The sequence below is a fragment of the Astatotilapia calliptera genome, chromosome 13, assembly GCF_964374335.1.
Source record: "Astatotilapia calliptera chromosome 13, fAstCal68.1, whole genome shotgun sequence".
Lineage (NCBI taxonomy): Eukaryota > Metazoa > Chordata > Actinopteri > Cichliformes > Cichlidae > Astatotilapia > Astatotilapia calliptera.
In genome coordinates this window covers 27,844,965-27,866,841 of record NC_137434.1, presented here as the reverse complement: position 1 = coordinate 27,866,841, position 21,877 = coordinate 27,844,965, and the positions used below count along the sequence as shown (strand labels likewise).

General features: G+C 37.9%; 1 protein-coding gene across 1 annotated transcript; it reads right to left on the bottom strand.

Moving 5' to 3' along the window:
* Positions 1 to 1,451: 1,451 nt before the first annotated feature.
* LOC113034936 (gap junction alpha-5 protein-like) lies at positions 1,452 to 13,513 on the bottom strand. Its single transcript, XM_026190117.2, has 7 exons — positions 13,086 to 13,513; positions 9,287 to 9,414; positions 7,709 to 7,873; positions 5,612 to 5,908; positions 5,265 to 5,330; positions 5,022 to 5,170; positions 1,452 to 4,056 (listed from the first exon to the last, which is right to left on the bottom strand). Exons 2-7 carry the CDS (start codon positions 9,353 to 9,355, stop codon positions 3,588 to 3,590), a joined length of 1,215 nt encoding a protein of 404 aa, XP_026045902.1. The 5' UTR covers positions 9,356 to 9,414; positions 13,086 to 13,513; the 3' UTR covers positions 1,452 to 3,587.
* Positions 13,514 to 21,877: the final 8,364 nt, after the last annotated feature.

Below are 21,877 nucleotides of genomic sequence, written 5' to 3'. Positions count from 1 at the left end.
TTGGTCTTTATTTGTTATTATTATTATTATTATTATTATTATTATTATTATTATTATTATAAGTAGTAGTAGTATACTATTAAAAAGGACATATATTTATCTAATATTTAGATAATAAGCTGAGCCTTGATATCTTGAAGTTAAACAACTTACCACAGATTAAACATGGCTGCCACAGATGGGACAAGAGAAGAGAGGGGAAAAGAAAACATGAAGCTCTTCTTTTTTGCAGTTCCCAAACATTCCTGGACCTTAAATGACCTTAATGGAAATTTTCCAATCAGCTCCTGTCCATGCTGGAAGTTGGCCATGGGAATCAGGACAAATGTATAAAAGTGCCCCTTCCTTAAACTATCTAGCATTTCTCATGTATCTTGATGCCTGTTTTGTCCATCGTTACTGTTCTGTCTTTCATGGGAAGAAATCAAGTCTGCTGGCCCAAAGTGAAAACATGTGCCATAATGATGGCAGATAGATTACACTGTCATAATGACTGGTCATTTCTCTACCAAGCAAACTGTGTGCACATATTATCAATTTGTGTGAACTTAGCAGTATTAAGTGCAATTACAGTTAGAAACACATAGACTAGTCTAAGTATACTATTAGATACTATTAAAATACTTTACTTGTGTATTTATACATTTAACTTTTCCTGCATAGTAACAACACAACACAGGAATCCTTGGTGCTCAGATGACTCTGTTCTTTCTGCTTGTCTGCTGATTTAAATTTTATTACAGAAGCTCAACAGATGTGTGGTGATGTGTTGCTTGAGATATTGAACAAACATTGACCTTGAGGTCTGGAAGTACCAATAACTCCATTTCCTTAAATGTCTATTCGAGACTGACTTCAAAAATGAATAAATTGCCTATGTTAAAATAACCAAATTTACATTAACGAAAAAAAAACAACATATTTACAGCCACCGTTCTACATAGAACTCCTTCTTTCTTGGATTTCTTTTACAACTCACAACACTGATTTTTTTAAGGCTTAATATTTTAATTGTAGCTTTTGTTAGCATTTTTGCAGATGCAGTGGAATTACCTGACAAATAATATGGCCTGCTGTGAGGGATAAAAGTGTGTGCTTCAGATTCTGTGAGTGAAATTCTAATTTCAGCGCTAATCAGCATATATTGCTTTCTTCATGTCGCACCAGTACAGTTTATGAATGCAGGATGTTCCCAGCTCCAAATATGGCTGCCTATGGCTCTAAGAAAAAAAAAATCAACATGTCAAGCAACTCTGAGTCTTCAAAGACTCTGAGGCCGCAATTTGCATTCCTGACTGAAAGCATCATGTGTGTCCTGTATATACAGTCTATGATGCTTTGTAGCAAACAGGTCTTAACTTTCCACATAATATCCTGCAGAACTAGTCCACATAGTTGCTGCATGAACACGAACAGTTTCTGGCTATTGTGATTCCAAGCACAAACTCTAATGGTTTGCATATGTTGCATTTATTTTCAAAATGTATAAAGCATTCACATTATTCAAGTGTAATAATAAATATAAAACAAATTTAAATTGTCATTAACAGCATTGGTCACTGCTTAATACCCAACCTTTTTTGTGTGTGTGTCCAATGACATTACGAACAATTTGAAACAAAACACATCATATACATTATGCTAGACATAGTAGTAGTCCCATGCTTCATTCTATGTGTGTTCATAGCTAAAATGACCATAATATAATGTACTAGAAACCCATCAGTATCATCCAGACTGTCATATTTTAGGAAATGCAAGAAATCTTTGAGAAGAAATGATAAAAGACATGCTGGTGTGAAAAGATAATCTACATGGTATCAAATGTGGCTGAAAACAGAGCGCAGTTCAAACAAGAAAAAAATTTAGCAAAATGTTTTTAAGCGGTTTCACAAAATCACATCGTAAATTTCCAGTGCAAAATGTTAAATGAGTCAGTCATAAGTCCAGCCAATAAGCCACAGAGTTTAGGCTCAGTCTACAGGTAGCATAGAAGTCCCCAGTGTGTCCAGTGCTGGTACTTCCAAAGACATGAGGCTCAATTTTGTATTTCCTGGGCACACTCAAGGACTGCAAACCAGCAAGAACTATAAAAAACACTGCTCATGCAATATTTATGTGATACTGAAATGTAAATGTATTGTTTTAAAGTCTCATTTAATTCAAATGGCACCTAGTAAGAACGAAATTCAACTGATTATAGAGCAGGTGAGCTAGAATAAACATTTCTGCAAAAAAAAATGTGAAGAAGTAACAGTGAAATAAACACAGTGTAAGTTTGTTATAGGTTTAAGTGAAATACCTGGCAAGCAGGTAAATGCACTAGCATTGGAGGAAATCTTCATCTCTATCTTAAGTTTATCGTCAATGATAGGCGACAAATTTTGGGAGTAAAATCTCAGAAAAATATATATTTAAGAGGTGTTTGCCTTTACATGATGTTAAAAATAAAGCTTTAAATAAATGTGCCTCATGCCTTTTTCTTTGGGCTTTGAAATATAACAAATACGTCACAGTCAGGATTTTAGCGCATTTTTTAGCTTTTCCATTTGGGCCTTTTAAGGTCCTGAAACACATTAGTACTATTAAGGCAGCCGTGACTTGGACCAGATCTCTTCTAGCCTGCACAAGCTGCTGTTAGTCAGGAGATAAAAATCACAAAGAGCATGTTTTTGAAAAGCTTTCAGATACAGTCACTGCTGCTGTTCTCAAAAAAGGCTTTGTCAGCATTCTTGTGACTAAAGTCATGAATTAATTTGTGCCCAACTGAGTCACACCAGTAAATAAAGAAAAGAATAAGACATCTATGCTCTACAGTGCAGACTCCCTCAATGGTGTCACCCAAACTTTGTTTTTTTTTTCACCTTTTATGGCCTTTTTGGTGACTTAAGTCTCAGCATATAAACAGTGCAAGCTTCAGGTGCATGTTTGTTTCAGTTCAAGAAGAAGCCACAATCCAGTTATTCTTGATGGATTTACCAATCTGTGTAGCACCACAACTCCAGACATTGCTGCCCAGTTGTTCAATCCCTAGTGCAGGGCGATTACTCAGATGTTGGGTAAAGACCATCGTTTAAGTCATAGGTGTCAAACTCTGGCCCGTGGGCCAAATTTGGCCCGCAGCCTAATTACATTTGGCCCGCGAAGCCATACCAAATTACTATCAGAGCTGGCCTACTGGCATTATACAGCTAATATATATATATTGTTTAGTATTAAGCTTTGCTTGTTCCATATTCAGTTTTTCAGCTAAACTTGTCCATAAGAAAAGATTCATTCTTATATCTGGAGGAACAAATATATTTCAATAAATATTAACGTTAGCCCGCGACTTTGTTCCAGTTTTGAATTTTGGCCCACTGTGTATTTGAGTTTGACACCCCTGGTTTAAGTCATTAGGAGCCGTATAATGTTGGAAGGAAGAAGATAAAAGGAATTAGTCATCATTTGCATGATTCCTTAGATAAAATTAATCATGTTATGAAAGCTAAGGTGAACGGACTTATTCAGCTTTAGATTGTCTTTTATGCATGTGTGGTTTTTTTCAGCAGGTTTGTAAATCTATTATCTATTTTTTTATTTTTTTTCTAAACTGCGAGGTCATCTGCTCTAGTTCGGCTGCTCGTTCCGCTGGCTTTGCTGTATCTTCGCTTGTCCTTATGCAGCAGCACATCTGGGCCACCATTTTGGATCTGAACACAGCCGACGTCCCTGCTCTCGGGGGTATAGCAGTTAGCATCGGGTCTCAGGTATCTCCCATCTTGGATCTGACCGTCATTGGTCTTCTGCCATCCATGCGAATAGCAGCTCATTTGGAGGAAGTTTACCTCTTCCACTGCTGCTGCCATTTTGTTCTGCTCGGTAGCCATGTTTTCAGAGTTTTGTTGGTTTGCTAGTCGGTGGTTGGGGAAGGGGAGGGGTAGGAAGTGTGTGGAGCCAGTCACGCACTGGTTGAAATCTGGGGGTGGTGTCGATGGTGGTGGAGGAGACAAAGAGAGCTGTCGGCTCAGAGAGGTGTTGGCTGCTTTGTTGGCTTTTGTAGAGCACAAGAATCGCCTGCAATAAACAGAGTGAACCAGTGGGAAAATGTAAGATTTCAAGTTATGCTGCCAACCACAACATACCGTGCTGCCCGCTGTGAACACTTCTTTAAGAATTCACTACCACAAAGTGGAAAGCATTCCCTGTTTTCCTCATTCCATTTGTTCTAATGGTAAATTCCAGGAAGTACATCTGAATCACTGAAGGCTTAAAATTGTTATTGGAATCGAATCTCTTGAGGGAAATGAAATTTCGTGAGAAAGTTGCATTGTTTAATTTTACAAGACTTTAAAATCCATATGAATATGTCTCACTGTTGACCAAAAATCTGAATCATCAGCAATCGTTATCTTTATCTCTTTCTTTAATCAGGTTTAGACTGAATACAGGAGAATAACCTGTGTCTAGTAACATATTAGGATATTATTACCGCATTGCAGTATTTACTCTTACTCTTCAGAAAAAAAGCCACCTTTATTTTTTCATTTTTAGTGGAGTTTTAGTGGAGTTAGTGGAGTTTTGTCTAGTTAAAACTCCACTTTTTTCTGGCCACTTTGGGGGTCACAAAACAACAGATTAACACAGTCGTACCTGATATGAAATAAACTGTTACATAATTCACCACTATTTTTGTTTGTGCAAACTGGCAACAAATTACATCTTTGTTAATGACTAAATGCTCAAATAGGTCTTAGTAACTTTATCAACCTTAAGCTTCTTAACTCATTCACTGCCAGCCATTGGCAGTGAATGAGTTAAACCCATTGACTCATTCACTGCAATTGACGGCTATAGACGTCAATGGCAGTGAATGAGTTAAATAGGAAATAAACATAACAATCATTAAATCAAATCATTAATTACCTAAAAAAATAATCATCAATTATCATCATAGTTCAAAAGAATATTCTGAATTCGTTCGTCTATGTCGTCATGTAAAAACCTTTTCTAACTAAAAAACTATACAATGAATTTCTGACCTGCAACAATGTTTCCATGCCAGGTGATGTAGTTCAAGCACACTGAGGACCAGAGAGACAGCTGACACGACCAACATGAACACTATAAAGACATTTTTTTCTGTAGGTCTGGAGACATAGCAGTTAACTGGATGTGGACATGGCCATGCCTAAAAGAGCAAAGGAACAAGAGAATTACTGTTATAGGCCCAAATATTGTGGTTAATAGCATAGAGAGAAATCAAAATTATGTCTGATTTTTACCTTGCAGACGTACAGAGGATTGAGAAAGATTCCATACAGGAAGTACTGAAGACACAGAAACACCACCTGGATGGAAGGACAGGTTTTTTTGTTTTTTTTTTTACAGGTAGACATCATGTTTTAGGCACAATACAAATACGAGTCCTTTAATGTTTACAAATCCTAAACTTTCATGAGCAATTTGGTCCAAACTCTGCAATGCAATTTTTCATTAATTTACTTCTCTTGGCATTTCAGACCCACCTACAGCCTTTGGAGGACAGACATGAGCTTGAACTAGACAGATTTGAAATCTTGACCTGCTATCAAGTTATGTTTAAGTTAAAGGCAGAAATGGTGACATTTACCTCCATGATGCTGCGTATCAGTATACTCAGAACATATGTCTGCAGCAGCGCTCCCCTCAGGCGAATTCGACCTGCTGAGTGACTTTCATTTTTTTCATTTCCATCTCGTTCCCCTTTCCTCTCTTGTTTCTCTCCACCTCCACCTCCTCCTTCACCTCCTCCTGGGTCTTCTTCTCCCCCTCCCTCCTCTCTTCCCTCCTCCTCCCTGTTCCTTCTTTTCTCCTCTCTGCGGACAGTGTGCATAGCGTGGCCCATGTAGATCAGACTGGGAGTGGATACAAACACAATTTGGAGCACCTAGAAAGACATGAATAAGATTTATAATCAAAAGTAAAACAAAAGTTGTTATTTTCATCTGCAGCAGTGTGAGATATTTCTCAGTATGGACTCCCAGGACTTTATACTTTAAACAATTTAGGTGGGGAGAGAAACAACGAAACTCTCATCCAGAGCAGATCAGGCATCAGTGATTGAAAGTATGAAAAGCAAGAGATGTGTCATTGTTCTGGCCCATTAGCCCAGTTATGTGTTTTCATGAACTTTAGAATCATAAATGTTGTAATTTGTTCTCCGTTATAATTGATTGCCATGTTTCTTAGTGTCTTAGTTCTTTGTTTCTCTCTTTCTTCCCCTTAAATCTTCTTTTATCTGATAATCTGTTCTTGCTTGTTCCTTGCTTTTAATTTTACTTCCTTGTGTCAAGTCCTCCTGATTCATTTCAGCTGTCTCTTTTTACCCATTTTCCACGTCCCCCATGTCTATATAGTTTCTAGTGTGTTCCCTTCTGTTGTCTGCTGTGTTTCTGGACTTTGTTATATTATGATCTGTTTTATTATCGGCCACAATAAAGGTTTTGCTCACTTCAAACCCGTCTCATTTGGAGAATGCATTTGGATCCTATTTTCCTGCAGTCTTTGACAGAATGACTCAACTAGCAGTTGAGTGCTTGAACAGCAACAGGTGGCGCTCTCCTTTTTAAATAGGGCTTTTGAACTGAAGCTATGGCTCAGTCCTGAGTATTAGTCTGTACTCAGGGGGACAAACTGGGGCAGCTGCCACTGCAGGCTTTGCAGCCTGCTTGAACATATTACTTGAACATTCATTTTTTTAGGTTTACACAAAGGATAGTGACGCAAAATTAAAAGATTAACTCACTAATCTGATATCTGCAAGAGTTTAACTTCCACCATTGAAGATTATTCATTTTCTAGGAAGCTGTTAAATTTAGGTCAGACTAATACAGTAGAATGCAAAGATTTAAGCTTGATAGACCTGGAAATCTATGTTATAACCTACGTTGTAATTGGAAACTCAACCTTTCATACCATTCAAGTCTTTATGGTATGCATCAACCCAAAGTGTTGCCACATTTCTTGGGAAATGAGTTTCCGTTTTTTTTGGTTCTGAGATTTTGATAAGAGTTTTATTGTTTGATCTGAACTGTTGTTGTGTGTGTGTGTGTGGGGGGGGGGGGGGGGGAGGATTCATTTGCAGGGAGGCATTTTTGAAGCAGCCCTTGCTCTCGGCTGCAAGCATAGATAATCTCATTGAATAGCCTGTATGAAATGGAAACATTTCACCATAATTAATCCCTTGAGGACATCAAGTGACTGCAATTTATTTTTCACACTGCACTGAAATAAATGGAAGTAAATAGCTGTAAGGAAGGTGGCAAACCAATCTTAACACGTGATAGATTTAAAATTAAATCTTTTTCTTCAACGACTGCAACGACTATGTTATAACCTACGTTGTAATTGGAAACTTAACCTTTCATACCATTCAAGTCTTTATGGTATGCATCATACCATAAAGACTTATGGTATGATGCCTGAAATGTTTGATGAATGAACAGGGATGTACAGACACAGATACATTCCAACTGACTAATTAGAGTTCATATTGTATTTACAGTTTTAGAAAATGTTTAAAAATCATCAACAGGTATAAAGAAGTTCTTTTGGTTGATGTGATAGAGTAACTCTAATATATTTCTAATAAAATGTCAAGCTTTAAGATGGATTGGCTGACTTCTTTATGATCTTTGATTTCAGTTGGTTAAAACAAAAAGATAATCTTTGACTGCCAATGCATTACCCAGTATCGTATGTGTGCTATGGGGAAGGCTCGGTCATAACAGACGTTCTCACAGCCTGGCTGTTCAGTGTCACAGTTAAAATCTTCCTGTTCATCTCCCCACGATGACTCAGCTGCTGTCCCGAGAACAAGGATTCGGAAGATAAACAGGATGGTCAGCCACACCTGTGGAGAAAAAACATGAAGCAATTATGACCTCCAGTCTTCTTCTTCTTCCAAAGATTAGAACAAAATCAGCATTAGCTCAGAGTAGGTTAATTGGACAAGTGTAATTTAAGTGTTACTATAATTATTTGTTTCTGCTGAATTGCTTCAATTAAAATATCCTTTAATCAAAGTCTAGACTGTGGACATTCCCATTTTTACCCTTTTTAAAACAATAAAGGTATAAACATCTCTTAAAGGTTACTCCAGCCCAGAGGGGAGGGCCACTATAATGAATGAAAATTGTTATTTTCATCTGCAGTTATTTGTGTTTGGTAGTATATTTATGTTATGGAAACTCCACCTCCATCCATGGACAAGCAGGGAGAGCAATAGCAAGACCCTGCACAGAGCAGTGAGAACAATAGGTCAGTGATTAGGTCGGGTGCACCATGAAAGGAGGACTCGGAGTTTAGCTGGATTGTAAAGTGCCATTTAAATAGTTTTCCCTGTATGAGGTTTGCCAGTTGGATGCCTTGACAACTTCTAACTGAGCCATCAGCTGGCTGGCAGTGAGAATAGCTGGTCTGCCAGTACTGACTTCATGGCCACCCTGAACTAAAGTTATTACATACTTTAGGAGCTGGTTATCTTTGTAGTACTTCTAAACAGATTTAAAAATGCCTTAGAAAAAGTACACAAAGTGCTGACTGATTGAATTGACCATTACAATTAGTTATTTAAGAAAGAATCTAAACTAGAAAACTGAGCCTTCTCACAAGTTCAATGATATGTAATGTTTATTGGGGGGGGGTTTAAAACCAAGAGCGTCATCATTTCCTAAACCTAACCAAGCGAGTGAAACAAAGATTTAAAAGAAACAGTCCCACAAAGAACGTGAATTCCAGTCCTCTTGACCTTGTGCCATGTCTAAATTTGTTATCTTGGTTTATAAATTGTGCTCCTGGATTCCTAAGCTTTGCCAACAGTTCTGTAAACAACTTACTTTGAGGACTACTACTACTTAGCTTCTCAGAAGAAAGAGGACGCACACAGTACATGCACACATTTTACAACAATGGACATGCACTGAAAACCAGAGGTTACTATCGTTACAGTTGTAAGTAACATTAGTTCCATAAAATCTCTGAAAGTGAAGTTATTTGTTTTTGGTTTCTTTTAAGACTTGTTGAGTTGAGTTTCGAATGGTTAAACTAACAGATGTTTGTATGATATTTCATTCTAGTGTTACAAGACTCTGAAACCACAAACCACGAGTCGGGATACACAAAATAAACAGGATGATTTAGAAATACATGAATGTTCTATTTTGAGTGTATATGTTTGTCTGTCATGAACAGAGGATGTCGGACCAGTCTTGTGTGTTAGTATGCAATGTGTGTGTACATATACGTGTCTGTGTTTGCATGTTACCTTGCCAACAGAGGTAGAGTGCTCCTGTACTTCCTCCAGGAAGTTTCCCAGTAGGCTCCAGTCTGCCATGACTGATTACAACTCAAATTCCTTACTCACTGCTAAACTGTGAGCTGGGCAATATCCACCTGAACACACCAACAAAGAGCATGGGAAGGTTTGCATGAGTAACAGGTGGGTCACATGATGCATTCAGGCACATCTTACAAACTAATTTTATAACAAAGTTTAATAAAAAATCTATGAGGTACCAAGAATAATCCTCCCTGAATCAGACAGAATTTTATGTTTTCAATAGATTTTAGGACTTCCTACATTTATGGAGATGTAGCTTCTTTTTTATTACTTCATGAGAATGCTTTTCAACAAAAGCAGGGAATGTATAAGTGAGAAAATGTCTTTATCTTAGAAAAAAGCATGAAAATCTATTAAATTAACATCAACTGTTAACATTTGTTTGGCGCAATTTTTTAATCTTCCTTTAAAAAAACATTTCATCTTGTTTATAAATAGATTTTAGGGCTATGAATGTGAAGAAATGTGAAACGCATAACTGAATGCCATGTAATGACTAAAATTATAGTATAACAGTCTTATATTCAATATATATATACATTTCCTTGTTCTGTATATAAAGCGGATTTAAAATATTTTTCAAAATATTTCAACTTAAATAATTCATCCAGGAGAAATACTGAGAATAGAATATCACTTTGTAGTGTTTTAATCTGGACAGCTAAAAGACTTGAAATATTTCAGTGGAAGATTTTGTCATGTATGTTATGGTCAGGTGGGCTGATTTAAACACATATCTTGAGAATAACTTGGGGCAATCTTTAAAAAAATGTTTTATATCTTTGTATGATATTCATTTGCACTTCTCATGAATTCGTGATTAACCACAAAACATTTAGAAATATTCTCCAGCTACAGTGATTATGCTGTATGCATGCTGCCTTTAATGCACAATGTTTTATGGTTGGCTGGGGAGAAAAAGATGGGGTTATTCTTCTGGTATTATTTTCTTTCATTTGGGGATTGGGCAAACTGTGTTACTTAAAATATCTCACTGTGTGTGCTTCTCCTTGTTTTCTATTCATGGAGTATTAGTGCACCTTCTAAAATTCCAAATTTGGTGCAATTATTATCTTTTTTCCATGCTCTTGCTCAAAAAACCTTAGTTGATGAGTGGATAAACCATTGAGGAATAGACTGGCTGTTGCTGTGTGTGTGTGTGTGTGTGTGTGTAGGTGTGTGTGCGTGTGTGTGTGTGTTCGTGTGTGTATGTGTGAGCCTCTCTCCAGCCCGGCCACGACCCCATTAATAAAAATGTCTGTGCCCATGGTTTAGTTTAGCTTCCTCTCTGTTCCCACACTCCCCCTCCGCCTGTCACTGGGGAAGGAAAACTAGAGATCTACTGTAAACACTGCTACCACACACACACACACACACACACACACACACACACACACACACACACACACACACACACACACACACATCCAGTCTGTTCCTATGTTTGGTTGAGTCTGTACCAGTATGAATACAAATCTTCCTTCCCAGCAAACATGCCCCCTTGGGGCCAGTGTGGGCAGTCCATTATGGGCCCCAGTACCATGCCAATGCCTGTAGGGGACTAGGCATCTGGACCGAATGGTATGGAGCCCAGAAGTACACACATTCCATACCAGTACCAGGATCAAGAGTGTAGGACCCACATATGCCCCATGTTGCATTACTGTCACCAGCTGGTATGGAATGTTGATTAAAATCTGTGCTTCCTTTAAGCACTCCCTCATTTACAATGTGCATCAATGCACAATGCTGGAGATTTTCACACCAGGCACCTGGCCTGACACAACCATCAGGTCTTATGTCGCTTGTGCTTGAACCAAGAATCTTTTGCTTGTTAAATACTCAAGTCTCTACGTAATAGAGGCACTTACCCTTAAAGACAAAAACCAAAACTCTCAAATTCTTGGAATATGACCTGATATCTTTCACTTCTTGAGTTATTTTGCAGTATATCAATAAGAACCAGTTTAACTTCTATTTTACTGAGGTTTTGATCCAGTGACCTTCTCTCAGCCTCATTTAATCTTCTCCTCAAGAGTCATTTATTCCTTCATGGTGATTCCTTATCATAAAGAATGTGCTAGCAAACATGCCTGTTTGACCCCACAGTGGGCAGGTGTGGGTGAACTGTGGGGCTGTGTGGGCGCAGAGCAAACCTACGTTTATCCCACTTGGGACTCAACTGGGTGTGTTGGGGTTAAAAAAAAGTTAAACATTTCACATTACTTTTTACTTTTCTTAAAAGTAACATGTAACATAGAGTACATTACTTAGTTACTTGAGAAAGTAATTCATTTCATTATTTGTTAAATTATTTTTGCATTACACGTGGCAGTATTTGACTGCCTGGGATGAGATTTTGTGTCACAATTTTTAAAGTTTGAGGAGATTTTGCATTTATCTTTGTTATTTAAATACATGTATGTGTAGATACATACATGACAAGATAATAAAAAGGAAACACAGACAAGGTAACTGATGACGACATACCTAGGTATTTGGATTATGGATTCTGATGTTACACAAAATGTGATTCTGATGAGTACCAGACTCTGTACAGACTTCCAAAACAGGGGGAACAATAAAGAGCATTTCTGGGTGGAGTGGGACTGCTTTACATGCCAAATTTCTCACCCTTCTGTCATTTGATTGATGTCATTTCTCGAACCAGTGGGCAAATGTGACTGTTTTTGTCCCTAACTTGGAACTCATATTAAACTTGTATTAAAAGTCTATTTCAGACGTGTTGTTATGCAAGAAGCACTAATTTCAGATGAGAAACGAAGATGAACTTAAAAATCTGACCAGAAAAAAAAGTTTAAAATCAGATTACAACTTTTTTGGCAACTTATTTATTAAATGCCCATCCCTTCCTGTTTTTGTAAAGCCCAGAAGCTTCGAACAAACCATGTGTGTGTGTGTCTCTGTGTTGTGTGTGTCTGTGTGCTCCCATTCATATCTTTCACAAGTGATCCCAGCATCATTAATAACAATATTACTTCCTTGTATAGACTTTCTCTTGACCTTTGCATGCATGTGTGTTTCTCTTTGTGTGTGTGAGAGAGAGAGAGACTGGGTGTGTATATGTGGAGTCAGTATTGTTCTGCATCCTGTCTTGATAATGGGCACACAGACACACACACACAAACACACAAATACAAAGGCCCCCTCTTTCTCGAGCTGGTTTACAATAATAAATGATGAATCATTGACATCGGTCAGACATGAGGATGTTTTCAATGCGATAATAAGCTGAATAGAAAGTATTAACAGGTCAACGTGATAAAATTCTGCCACATCCATCAACATCATGGGCGTTCATTTAGAGACAAACTAAATTCCAAACTCAAGTAACAAAAGAAGTTTAATTTGTTAATTATTTTAGAATTTACTCAAAGATTTCTCTATCTTTATGCACACTGGCATACACACACACACACACACACACACACACACACACACACACACACACACACACACACACAACTTTTATTTGTGGCACTTCTTTGTGATCTTATTTAAGGTTTTGGGGTCTGAAAATGCTGTTTTGTGGTCATTTTTAGCACTGATGTGGTCATTATTAACACTGGAATGCATAAAAACAGAAAAAGATGCTTACACTTTTGATATTAATTAAATATTTAACATCTTAATCTTAAAATGAAGACATTAGCCATACTGTAAACATGTTGCACTAAAACTCTGCCACATACAGATACTTTACCTGATTTAGGATACAGAGAAAGGAAACTTCTAATCCAGTGATAGCCTGATGATTGTAGACTGAAGTTAAACTGATGGATGCTTTCTTCTTGTTGGTGAGGTGCTAGTAAGCCAGGCACTCCTCCTCTTCAGAGTTGATCCTCAGGATGTAGGAGCAGCAGATTTAACAGCTGACAGATGCACGTATTCAGATGATCTGTGATGAATGACGGCCACTCTCCAGCTGTGAGTGTGAGCGTTCCTGCTCAGCCTCAGTCACTGAATGTCAGCGTGAATTTGATGAACCCGACAAACTTCAGGACAGACAGGTTGAGACTGACACAAAGACGGATCGACGGAGAAGGTCAAGTTGATTCAGGGGATTGAAAAAGGAGTCAATCCAGCAGTTTGGAGCAATTTGTGTCCAGAGAGATCTGAACTGAAATGAAATGTGTGTGAAGCTGTAGTTTATACCCCCCTCTCTCTCTCCCTCTCTCTCTCTCACTCTCTCCCCCTCTCGCTCCCTCTCCTCCTTCTACATCTCCAGAGGAAGTGGGCCTGGTGCCTCGCTGCCTGCTATTCAACTCTCAAATATAGGTGCATGTGTTTGTTTGTAGTGTTTGGCACTGAAGGAAGTCACATATTGTATTAAGACACAATAGCTAAAAGACCCAGTCCTGCATTCCTTCATGTCACTCTCTTGACATATATCTCTCTGCTTCTCTTAAGCTCTGGTAAGTGACTTAAGCTTAAAGTATAATTCCACAGGATTTATTATGGAATCTCTTTGGAAAACCGCTGGTTAAGTTCCTGCACTGAGACTCTTCCGAAGATAAACACAAGCTGGTTTCAGTTTCTTAAGTCTTTCGTTTTTGTGATTTCAGTGAATTACATTCATTTCATTTACTTATTTGTTTTTAATGGAAACTGAAATTTGCCAAATATAATCAAAAAGTAAAAGTGAACATCTTTGCTCAAAATAAAAAGTAGGCTAAGATGCAACATGTGACTTCAGTTCATGACCCCAGAATGACTGAAGGGTTAGAATGTTGGACAGAATTTCACTTGGGGTTTTTTTTAATCAGCATGAAAACACTTTCTAGCAGCTGTGACTTCTTTTCAGAGAACTTGTGATAGAATAAAAAGCACCATGGCTTCCTCCAGGCTCTCATCAGCGTGTCTTTTCCTCAGTATATCTAAAGCAGTGGTTATACCATGTGACACTTAAAGCAATGTGGCGAACAACACTGCACAGCCAGAGGATATAAACGTTACACCAAATGTCAGAAATTTTCAAGGTAATTTTCTTGTTTTGAACCAGCTGAACTGCCATTAAAAAATTAAGTGATGACATTCGGCTTCATTTCAGTGAATTCATCGACGTTTTCTTAAATTCGGTCTGTGATATGCAAACACATGATTCCTCCACTAATTATGTAGTTTCACAGTTAGGGGATTTTCTTGAATGGAGTGGGTAGATAAAATAAGGTCTCTCGCTTTAAAATGACCAGATATTGTTCGAACATGCAACTCTGCTCACTGCTCACTTCATTAGGTACACCTGTTTAGCTGCTTGTTGATGCAAATACCTACACAGCCACTCGTGCGAACATGGTCCAGATGATCCTCTGTTCAAACAGATCATCAGAGTGAGGGAAAAAGGTCATTTAAATAACTTTCAATGTAGAATGCTTGTGATGCCAGGGTGGTCTGATGACCTGGGATAACTATTTCTACAGTCTGCAGAGAATGGTTAGAAAAAGAGGAAAGCAGCAGCTATCTGGGTTACAATTTCTTGTTGATTCTAGAGGTCGTAGGAGAATAGTCAGACTTGTTTGAACCGATAGGAAGGCAACAGTACCTCTAGTAATCACTTGTTACAACCAAGGTATGCAGAAGAACATCTCTGAAAGCACAACACATCAAATTTTGAACCTTGGGCTACAGACCACAATGGGTGCGTGGCCACGCCTGTCAGCTAAGAACAGGAAACTGAGGAAGTTATTATATGTAATATAACTGTAGTGTAGTTTGCTTAAAGGCTACTGCTAGCGTTTTGATTCTTAAACGATTGAATATTTTATTTCCTTATTGCATTTACACTTCAAAAATTCTAAAAGTTGGAATAACTTCTGACACATTTTCAGCTGGAATCCAAAAACCTAGTTGCTGGCTTTTTGTCACATGAAGCAGAGTGATCATTTACTTCTGGGTTTACTTGGGGCGATCGTGGCTCAAGAGCTGGGAGTTCGCCTTGTAATCGGAAGGTTGCTGGTTCGAGCCCCGGCTCGGACAGTCTCGGTCGTTGTGTCCTTGGGCAAGACACCGTTGCCTACTGGTGGTGGTCAGAGGGCCTGGTGGCGCCAGTGTCCGGCAGCCTTACCTCTGTCAGTGAGCCCCAGGGTGGCTGTGGCTACAATGTAGCTGCCATCACCAGTATGTGAATGGGTGGATGACTGGATGTGTAAAGCACTTTGGGGTCTTTAGGGACTAGTAAAGCGCTATGTAAATACAGACCATTTGTCCTAAAAAAAAAAATCTCCATGGGACAAAACAACAGATCCCCCAAAAACTTCCTGTAACGTATGATCTTTTTATCAAAGATCAACTTTTAATGCTTCACAGAGCATGCACACCCTTTGATATAAAAAAAACTCTTTATTTTGTTCCAAATAGCTTCAGGAGATTAAAGTTCTGCAGAATTTTAAAATAATAAATAGAAAATTTTCTTGTTAAACTTTTTGAACTTGTTGATTTTTTGTTTATTTCCTTGTTTTTGCTCACATGTTTATTGAATAGGCGACCATATTTAACTAATCTAGAATACAATCATGCACATGTGACTGAGATTTCATACCATATTGATACTTTGGTATTGTTATAGATTTTCTGTGCATTGGGTAAACTAGATGAATTGCATGATGTTAGTGTTCTTTTTCATTTATTTATGCAATGTATACCTTAACTTATAACCTACACCTGTTTTGCATCAGTTAAAAGTATGAATAATTCATTTACGTGTCATCATAAATCAGATTAAGAAGCACTCTGAGAACACAAACCTCCACCATGGCAGCTCACTCTCTGCACACTATTTGCTTTTATGCAAATAGTTTTGTATTTTCTGTATATTCATTTTGCCTTCTTTGTTCTTTTTAAAAGTAACTTAATAAGTTTAAGACGTGAAACAAATGCATTTGAGCATAAATGTTTATTTTTTATTTTTTTATTTATGTGTTTAGACAAATTTAAATGTTTAGCAATAGATACATAGTAAGGAAAATGGATTTGCTAAGTAAATAGTATACGTTTATTTTGTTTTCCAAAAAAAATTAGTACTTTGTACATGTCTTCAAATTTTTATGCATTTAAATCGTGATGAAACCTGTTTCTGTAATGTACACAAAAAGTATCCAATACCAACATGTTTGCGTCAGTCTGAAAGCCTGTTTTCATTTTAAATAGTTCTCTATCCCTTTGACCTTGAGGTAAGTTTATTGACCTTGAAGGAGAGGTCAGAGGTTAAATCTAAGATGAATCATAGTTCCTAAGTTTCTAAAAGGTTTTCTGTCAATTTTCAACCAATAAGTCATCAAGCTGGCCTTGACGACCTTAGTGGATGTAAGGCAAGTTGTAATGGATTATTACAGTAACATGACCCCACTCTACACAATAAACTTTTATCAGAATCAATTCAAAACTTTTTTAGCTATTGTGTTCATGGGACAAAATGACATACATGCAAATGTGGCCAAAAACATGGTGGTGGTAAGAAACTTGCTGTGGAGTTGTGAGATGTGATACATGTTTGTGTCACCTTATTCATAAAGGAATTAAAAGAAAATTAAAAGAATTTAACTAAAAAGACAACTTCAAGCATAATTACACTCTTTTCCACTTTTGGTGCTTTGTCGTTACTCACCCAACAAGCAGTTGTTTTCCTAAATTTTTTCACACAGAAAGTCGACTAATATGAGGTCATCACAGTTTACCAAGTAAAAGTGATCACCTCACGTTAGCCTCTAGAGAAACAAGGATTTCTTCTTAGCTTGAAAAAGGAGATGTATATATTTAAGAAAAAGAAGAATATCTCTAAAGTGTCAAATTATATGTAGACATATGAAGAAGAGAAAATAATTAAAATGAAAAAAATCAAGACACTGATGCAGAAAATTTAAATTGAATTCCTGTATAGTCAATATTTGAGAAGGTATAAAAACTAGATAGGTGTTATTAGTGGTCCGTATAATGAATGCAGGCCTATTTAAAACTGTAAAATGAACCAATAAACTCTCAGAGACTCAATGATGAAACGCAGAAAGAGTACAGGCAAACATTTACTTCCTATCATCATCTCCTCTCCTCCTCTTTAAATTGTGTCTGTATGTGTGGCTGTGTGTGAACTGCATATTGGTGTGTATCCATTTTGGAGTGTTTTGGATGCATCACACCTCTGCTATCTCTTAGCTAATGGGAACAACGATAACATACCTTCCATTAAAAGAACACACGCACACAGAAAAATGATGTTAACACTCTGGCTGACTGCTCCTAACTATTTTTAAGAAGCACTCCAGTGGTGTGGCAGCGCACACCGGGAGGTTGGGTTTATCTGAACCTCAGCACCTCCTCTGACAAACAGCTGACTGTCACACCCGAGAGAGAGAGGAAGCTCCAAGAGGGATGACAAAGTCGAGCAAAATGTTAACACAGTGCTGGAGCTACAGAGTTTTGTTATCGGAAAGGTCACACTGTGAACAGAAGCCTACAACAATCATTTCCAGAATCAAATATTTAAAAAAACTAAGTGCAATTCAACTAAAAATAGTTTTTTTTCTAATATGGCCAAACTTTTCAGATGAATTAATATTTATTTTCAAACGCTTATCCACTAAAACAGCTGCTGCCTACTGTCTAACCTTGTGTCCTTATCTTAGTCTAGAAACACATGTGACTGTTAAGCTGCTTGCTGCTGTTATATGGGCTGATCAGACCAAGATGATCCAAGTTTGTTCCAGTGTTGTTCACATGATACTGTTCTTAGCTAAAAGCACACACTAAATATCTTATCGTTATCTTGAAGATTGTTTATGACATGATTGATATTTTGTGATTAACATTTGGAACTAATGATGACACCTACTACATAAAGAAGAATGGATCCATCTATGGTCTCATGACTCTCCCCCAGTTACAGTTCTGGCCCCTGGGCACAGTTTTTCTGCATGTAGACAGTTTGTGTTTATGTTTAAGATTAAATATTAGCACATCTACCTCCCGAATCCCATTCATTATTGTTCAGTGTGCTGGTAAGAGTATAAATTTAGTCGTAGGGTTTACACTTATTTATGAGGGCAGGTTGGTAGAAATAGTCTGTGTGGGACTGTTTGTTTCATTCACCATCCTGTTTTTTATGTAATATGTGGATGCCTAGTGTACTGCTTCACACATTTGCCTGACAAGTGAAAGACACACAGCCTGCCCTCTGCTGGTCACAATGTGGTACTACCTCATCACGCACAAGCTACATTTTATGTGTTCCTGTTGTGTTATAAACATTTTTGTCTGTTGTAAAAGTGAGGGCAGAGGTGTTACTAATGTAACTACTGATAGTGGTTTGAAAAGCTAAGCCAGCATGCAGTACCTGTGTTGTTATTGATGGCATTTAGATATAGAAGCACTAAAAAATGCAAATGCTTTACTTCACTTGGTGGTCTCAGTGCTACAGCCAAGGCTGGACTGGGACAAAAAATTGGCCCGGGCATTTTGACTAGAGACCGGCCCACCAGGGGTAAAACCGCAAAGGATTCTGGGAACTTGTGGCAAGAGCTACTAGCGCACGCAGGCTTTCAATTACACTCAGTTACACAGCGATAAAAAGAAACCCAAAAAATGTTCAAGGTTCAAGGTTCTTTATTTGTCACATGCATAGTTATACAAGTATAACACACAGTGAAATGTAGCCTGACACGCTCCTCGACATGTGCAAAAATTGGGGGGGGGGGGGGGGGGGGGGGTGTAGAGGAGGAACATTATATATATATATATATATAGTATATACACTGGGTGAATGTGCAGTAGTAGCAGCAAGCAGGTGAATTCTGTACATTAATGTCAAGAAGCTGTTGTATTATTAACTGCAATAGCCGGTCGCATGACAGCCAAGGGAAGCCGACGGGTAAAGAGATCGTTTTTCTTTTTTATCGGATTACGTCGTTGAAGAGAAATTTTTTAAGCCATGTTTCCGAAGTAAGAGCCGATGGATGGTCTGGATATACCAAATATAACGTCTCAGAACACTCCAGCAGCTCACATGTTAGTCTGCTCCAAGCATTCCCACAAAGGTCAGAGTTTTGTAGTAGTTAATACGTCATTTTTCTTAACATAATTAGTGATATAGGTTACAAGCAAGTCTGGTGCTGAACAGAAATTGTCGCGCTATGCTCCTTTATTTATTGTGCATAAATAGTGAATTGTCCTAACACAATATTGCGTTTCGCTTCTGTTATTATGGTACATTGACAAAAACATATACTTTTATTCACAGGATAAAACAGTTGTTTTGTATCACTAATTGCCCAGTACGATTACAGCATACAGTATTATTGTCACTGCTACATTTCTGTGATGCTACCAGAAATTATTTCCACTACTAATTAATTACCGTTGAGCTCAAAGGTTATATTAATAAACGGTTAACGAATGTGTATTTATGACGACGATTTGTGAGACTGGTAAACTTACCTTTGTTCGTACGATGGTCTTTCGTTCTACACGGTGCATTTCAAGGTCCTGTACCCATCCGTCCGTAAACCGTACCTGGGCTTGTTGCAGTGACCTGAAGTTACTAAACTTCATGAGTGTATGCACTCACTCCAAGAACTGTATAATTATAAATCTCAGCGTGGTGAAAGTCGGGCAGCACGCTAACGTCTTTTGTCCACTCTGTGTGCTCGTAAGGGTCTGACCCTTTCACTCCTTTGATTTTTTCCTCGTATCTCTTCTTTGTCTTTTCGTCAAGTCTGTCTTTGTACAGACCGGTGTTGTGCCAAAAAGTGATTGTCTGCCAAAAACTGATTTCCGGTATTTGCCAAAAAACTGATTGCTCGTATTTAAACTGCTATAAGTAACTTGTTGGGCTATAATATGTGAAACATATGTCAAATGCATCCCTCATGGATGACATAAAGTCATCTTGAGCCACAAACAACATTCGTGTAACAAGGTAGAAGTCGCAATCAGTTTTTGGCAGTGACTTTTATATAACCTTTATTTATGCAGTTAAAAAAAATCTTATTAACATTAAAAATGTCTTTTGTAAGAGTAAGTTGGCCAAGAGGATGGAAGAAATGGCAGCAAATATTACAATAGTTCAATAAAAATATTTGAAGTGGGGATAAAGGAGCGGATTGGTTATAATGTAAGTACAATAACACAGAGTTGTAAAGATACTTGAAAAACAGATAATTTTTTAATTCTATATATAACCTCTTTGTAAACCCTGTTCACCGAAGTCTATTTACGAACATACATAAAGATATTACACATAAAAAACACACAGAAACATTGGAAATCAGTTTTTGGCAGACAATCACTTTTTGGCACAACACCGGCATTGTTCTCCTTTTGTTTTGTACATTCCTTTTTTGTACGGCAAAGAAAAAACAAGAAGGTATTGGAACCGGAGACTGAACGTTTTGCGGTGCTGCAAATGCTTGCATTTGATGCGGTACTTGGATTGTTTTGCCACGAGTTCCCGGCATGCAATGCGCGAAAATCACGTGATTGCTAAACAAGAGGGAGGGTGCATCCGGCCTCCTTGGCTGTAATTGGTCCAGCCCAGAGTCGATCATGACCAATTGGCCAATCCAACACCTTTCATTATATACACCCTAAAAATAAAATTTTTTTTTAAAAAAATCCATCGGCCCATAAAAACAAAAAATCGCCAGCGGCCCACCGGGCAAATGCCCGGTATGCCCGATGGCCAGTCCAGCTATGGCTGCAAATGCTTGCATTTGATGCGGTACTTGGATTGTTTTGCCACGAGTTCCCGGCATGCAATGCGCGAAAATCACGTGATTGCTAAACAAGAGGGAGGGTGCATCCGGCCTCCTTGGCTGTAATTGGTCCAGCCCAGAGTCGATCATGACCAATTGGCCAATCCAACACCTTTCATTATATACACCCTAAAAATAAAAATTTTTTTTAAAAAAATCCATCGGCCCATAAAAACAAAAAATCGCCAGCGGCCCACCGGGCAAATGCCCGGTATGCCCGATGGCCAGTCCAGCTATGGCTACAGCACTGAGAAACTGAAGGGTACAGAGGCCAAACAGGGCAGAAAAGTCAGTGATAGTAAAAACTAACAGCTGGAGAATATTTTCTTTATTAATTAGGATAATTAGAATCGAGATTGTACACAAAGACCTTGTATCTTAAGTCCAGAGAAATAGTTTAATTATCTAATAATAAATAACTAAATAAAATATAATAAAGAATATAAATACATAAAAATATAATAAATATAAATAAACATTTAAAACTAGATTATATAAAACAAATCTATATTCATAAATACATATAAATATAATTTGTGAAAAAAACAGTGGCACTTTTTTTTTACTGAAATTTGTCAGCAGTGACTCTTTTTTTCCTGCATCTGTCAGTCACTGTTTAAAGTTGTCTGAACATGTTGCGTGCCTTTAACTCATCATTCCTACCACAGAAGACAAGTGGGTTTTTATGTGTTTCTGAGGCTTGGGGGGGTAGAAGGGTGGGGGTGACTCTGGACAGCTGGTCTTCTTTCTGTTC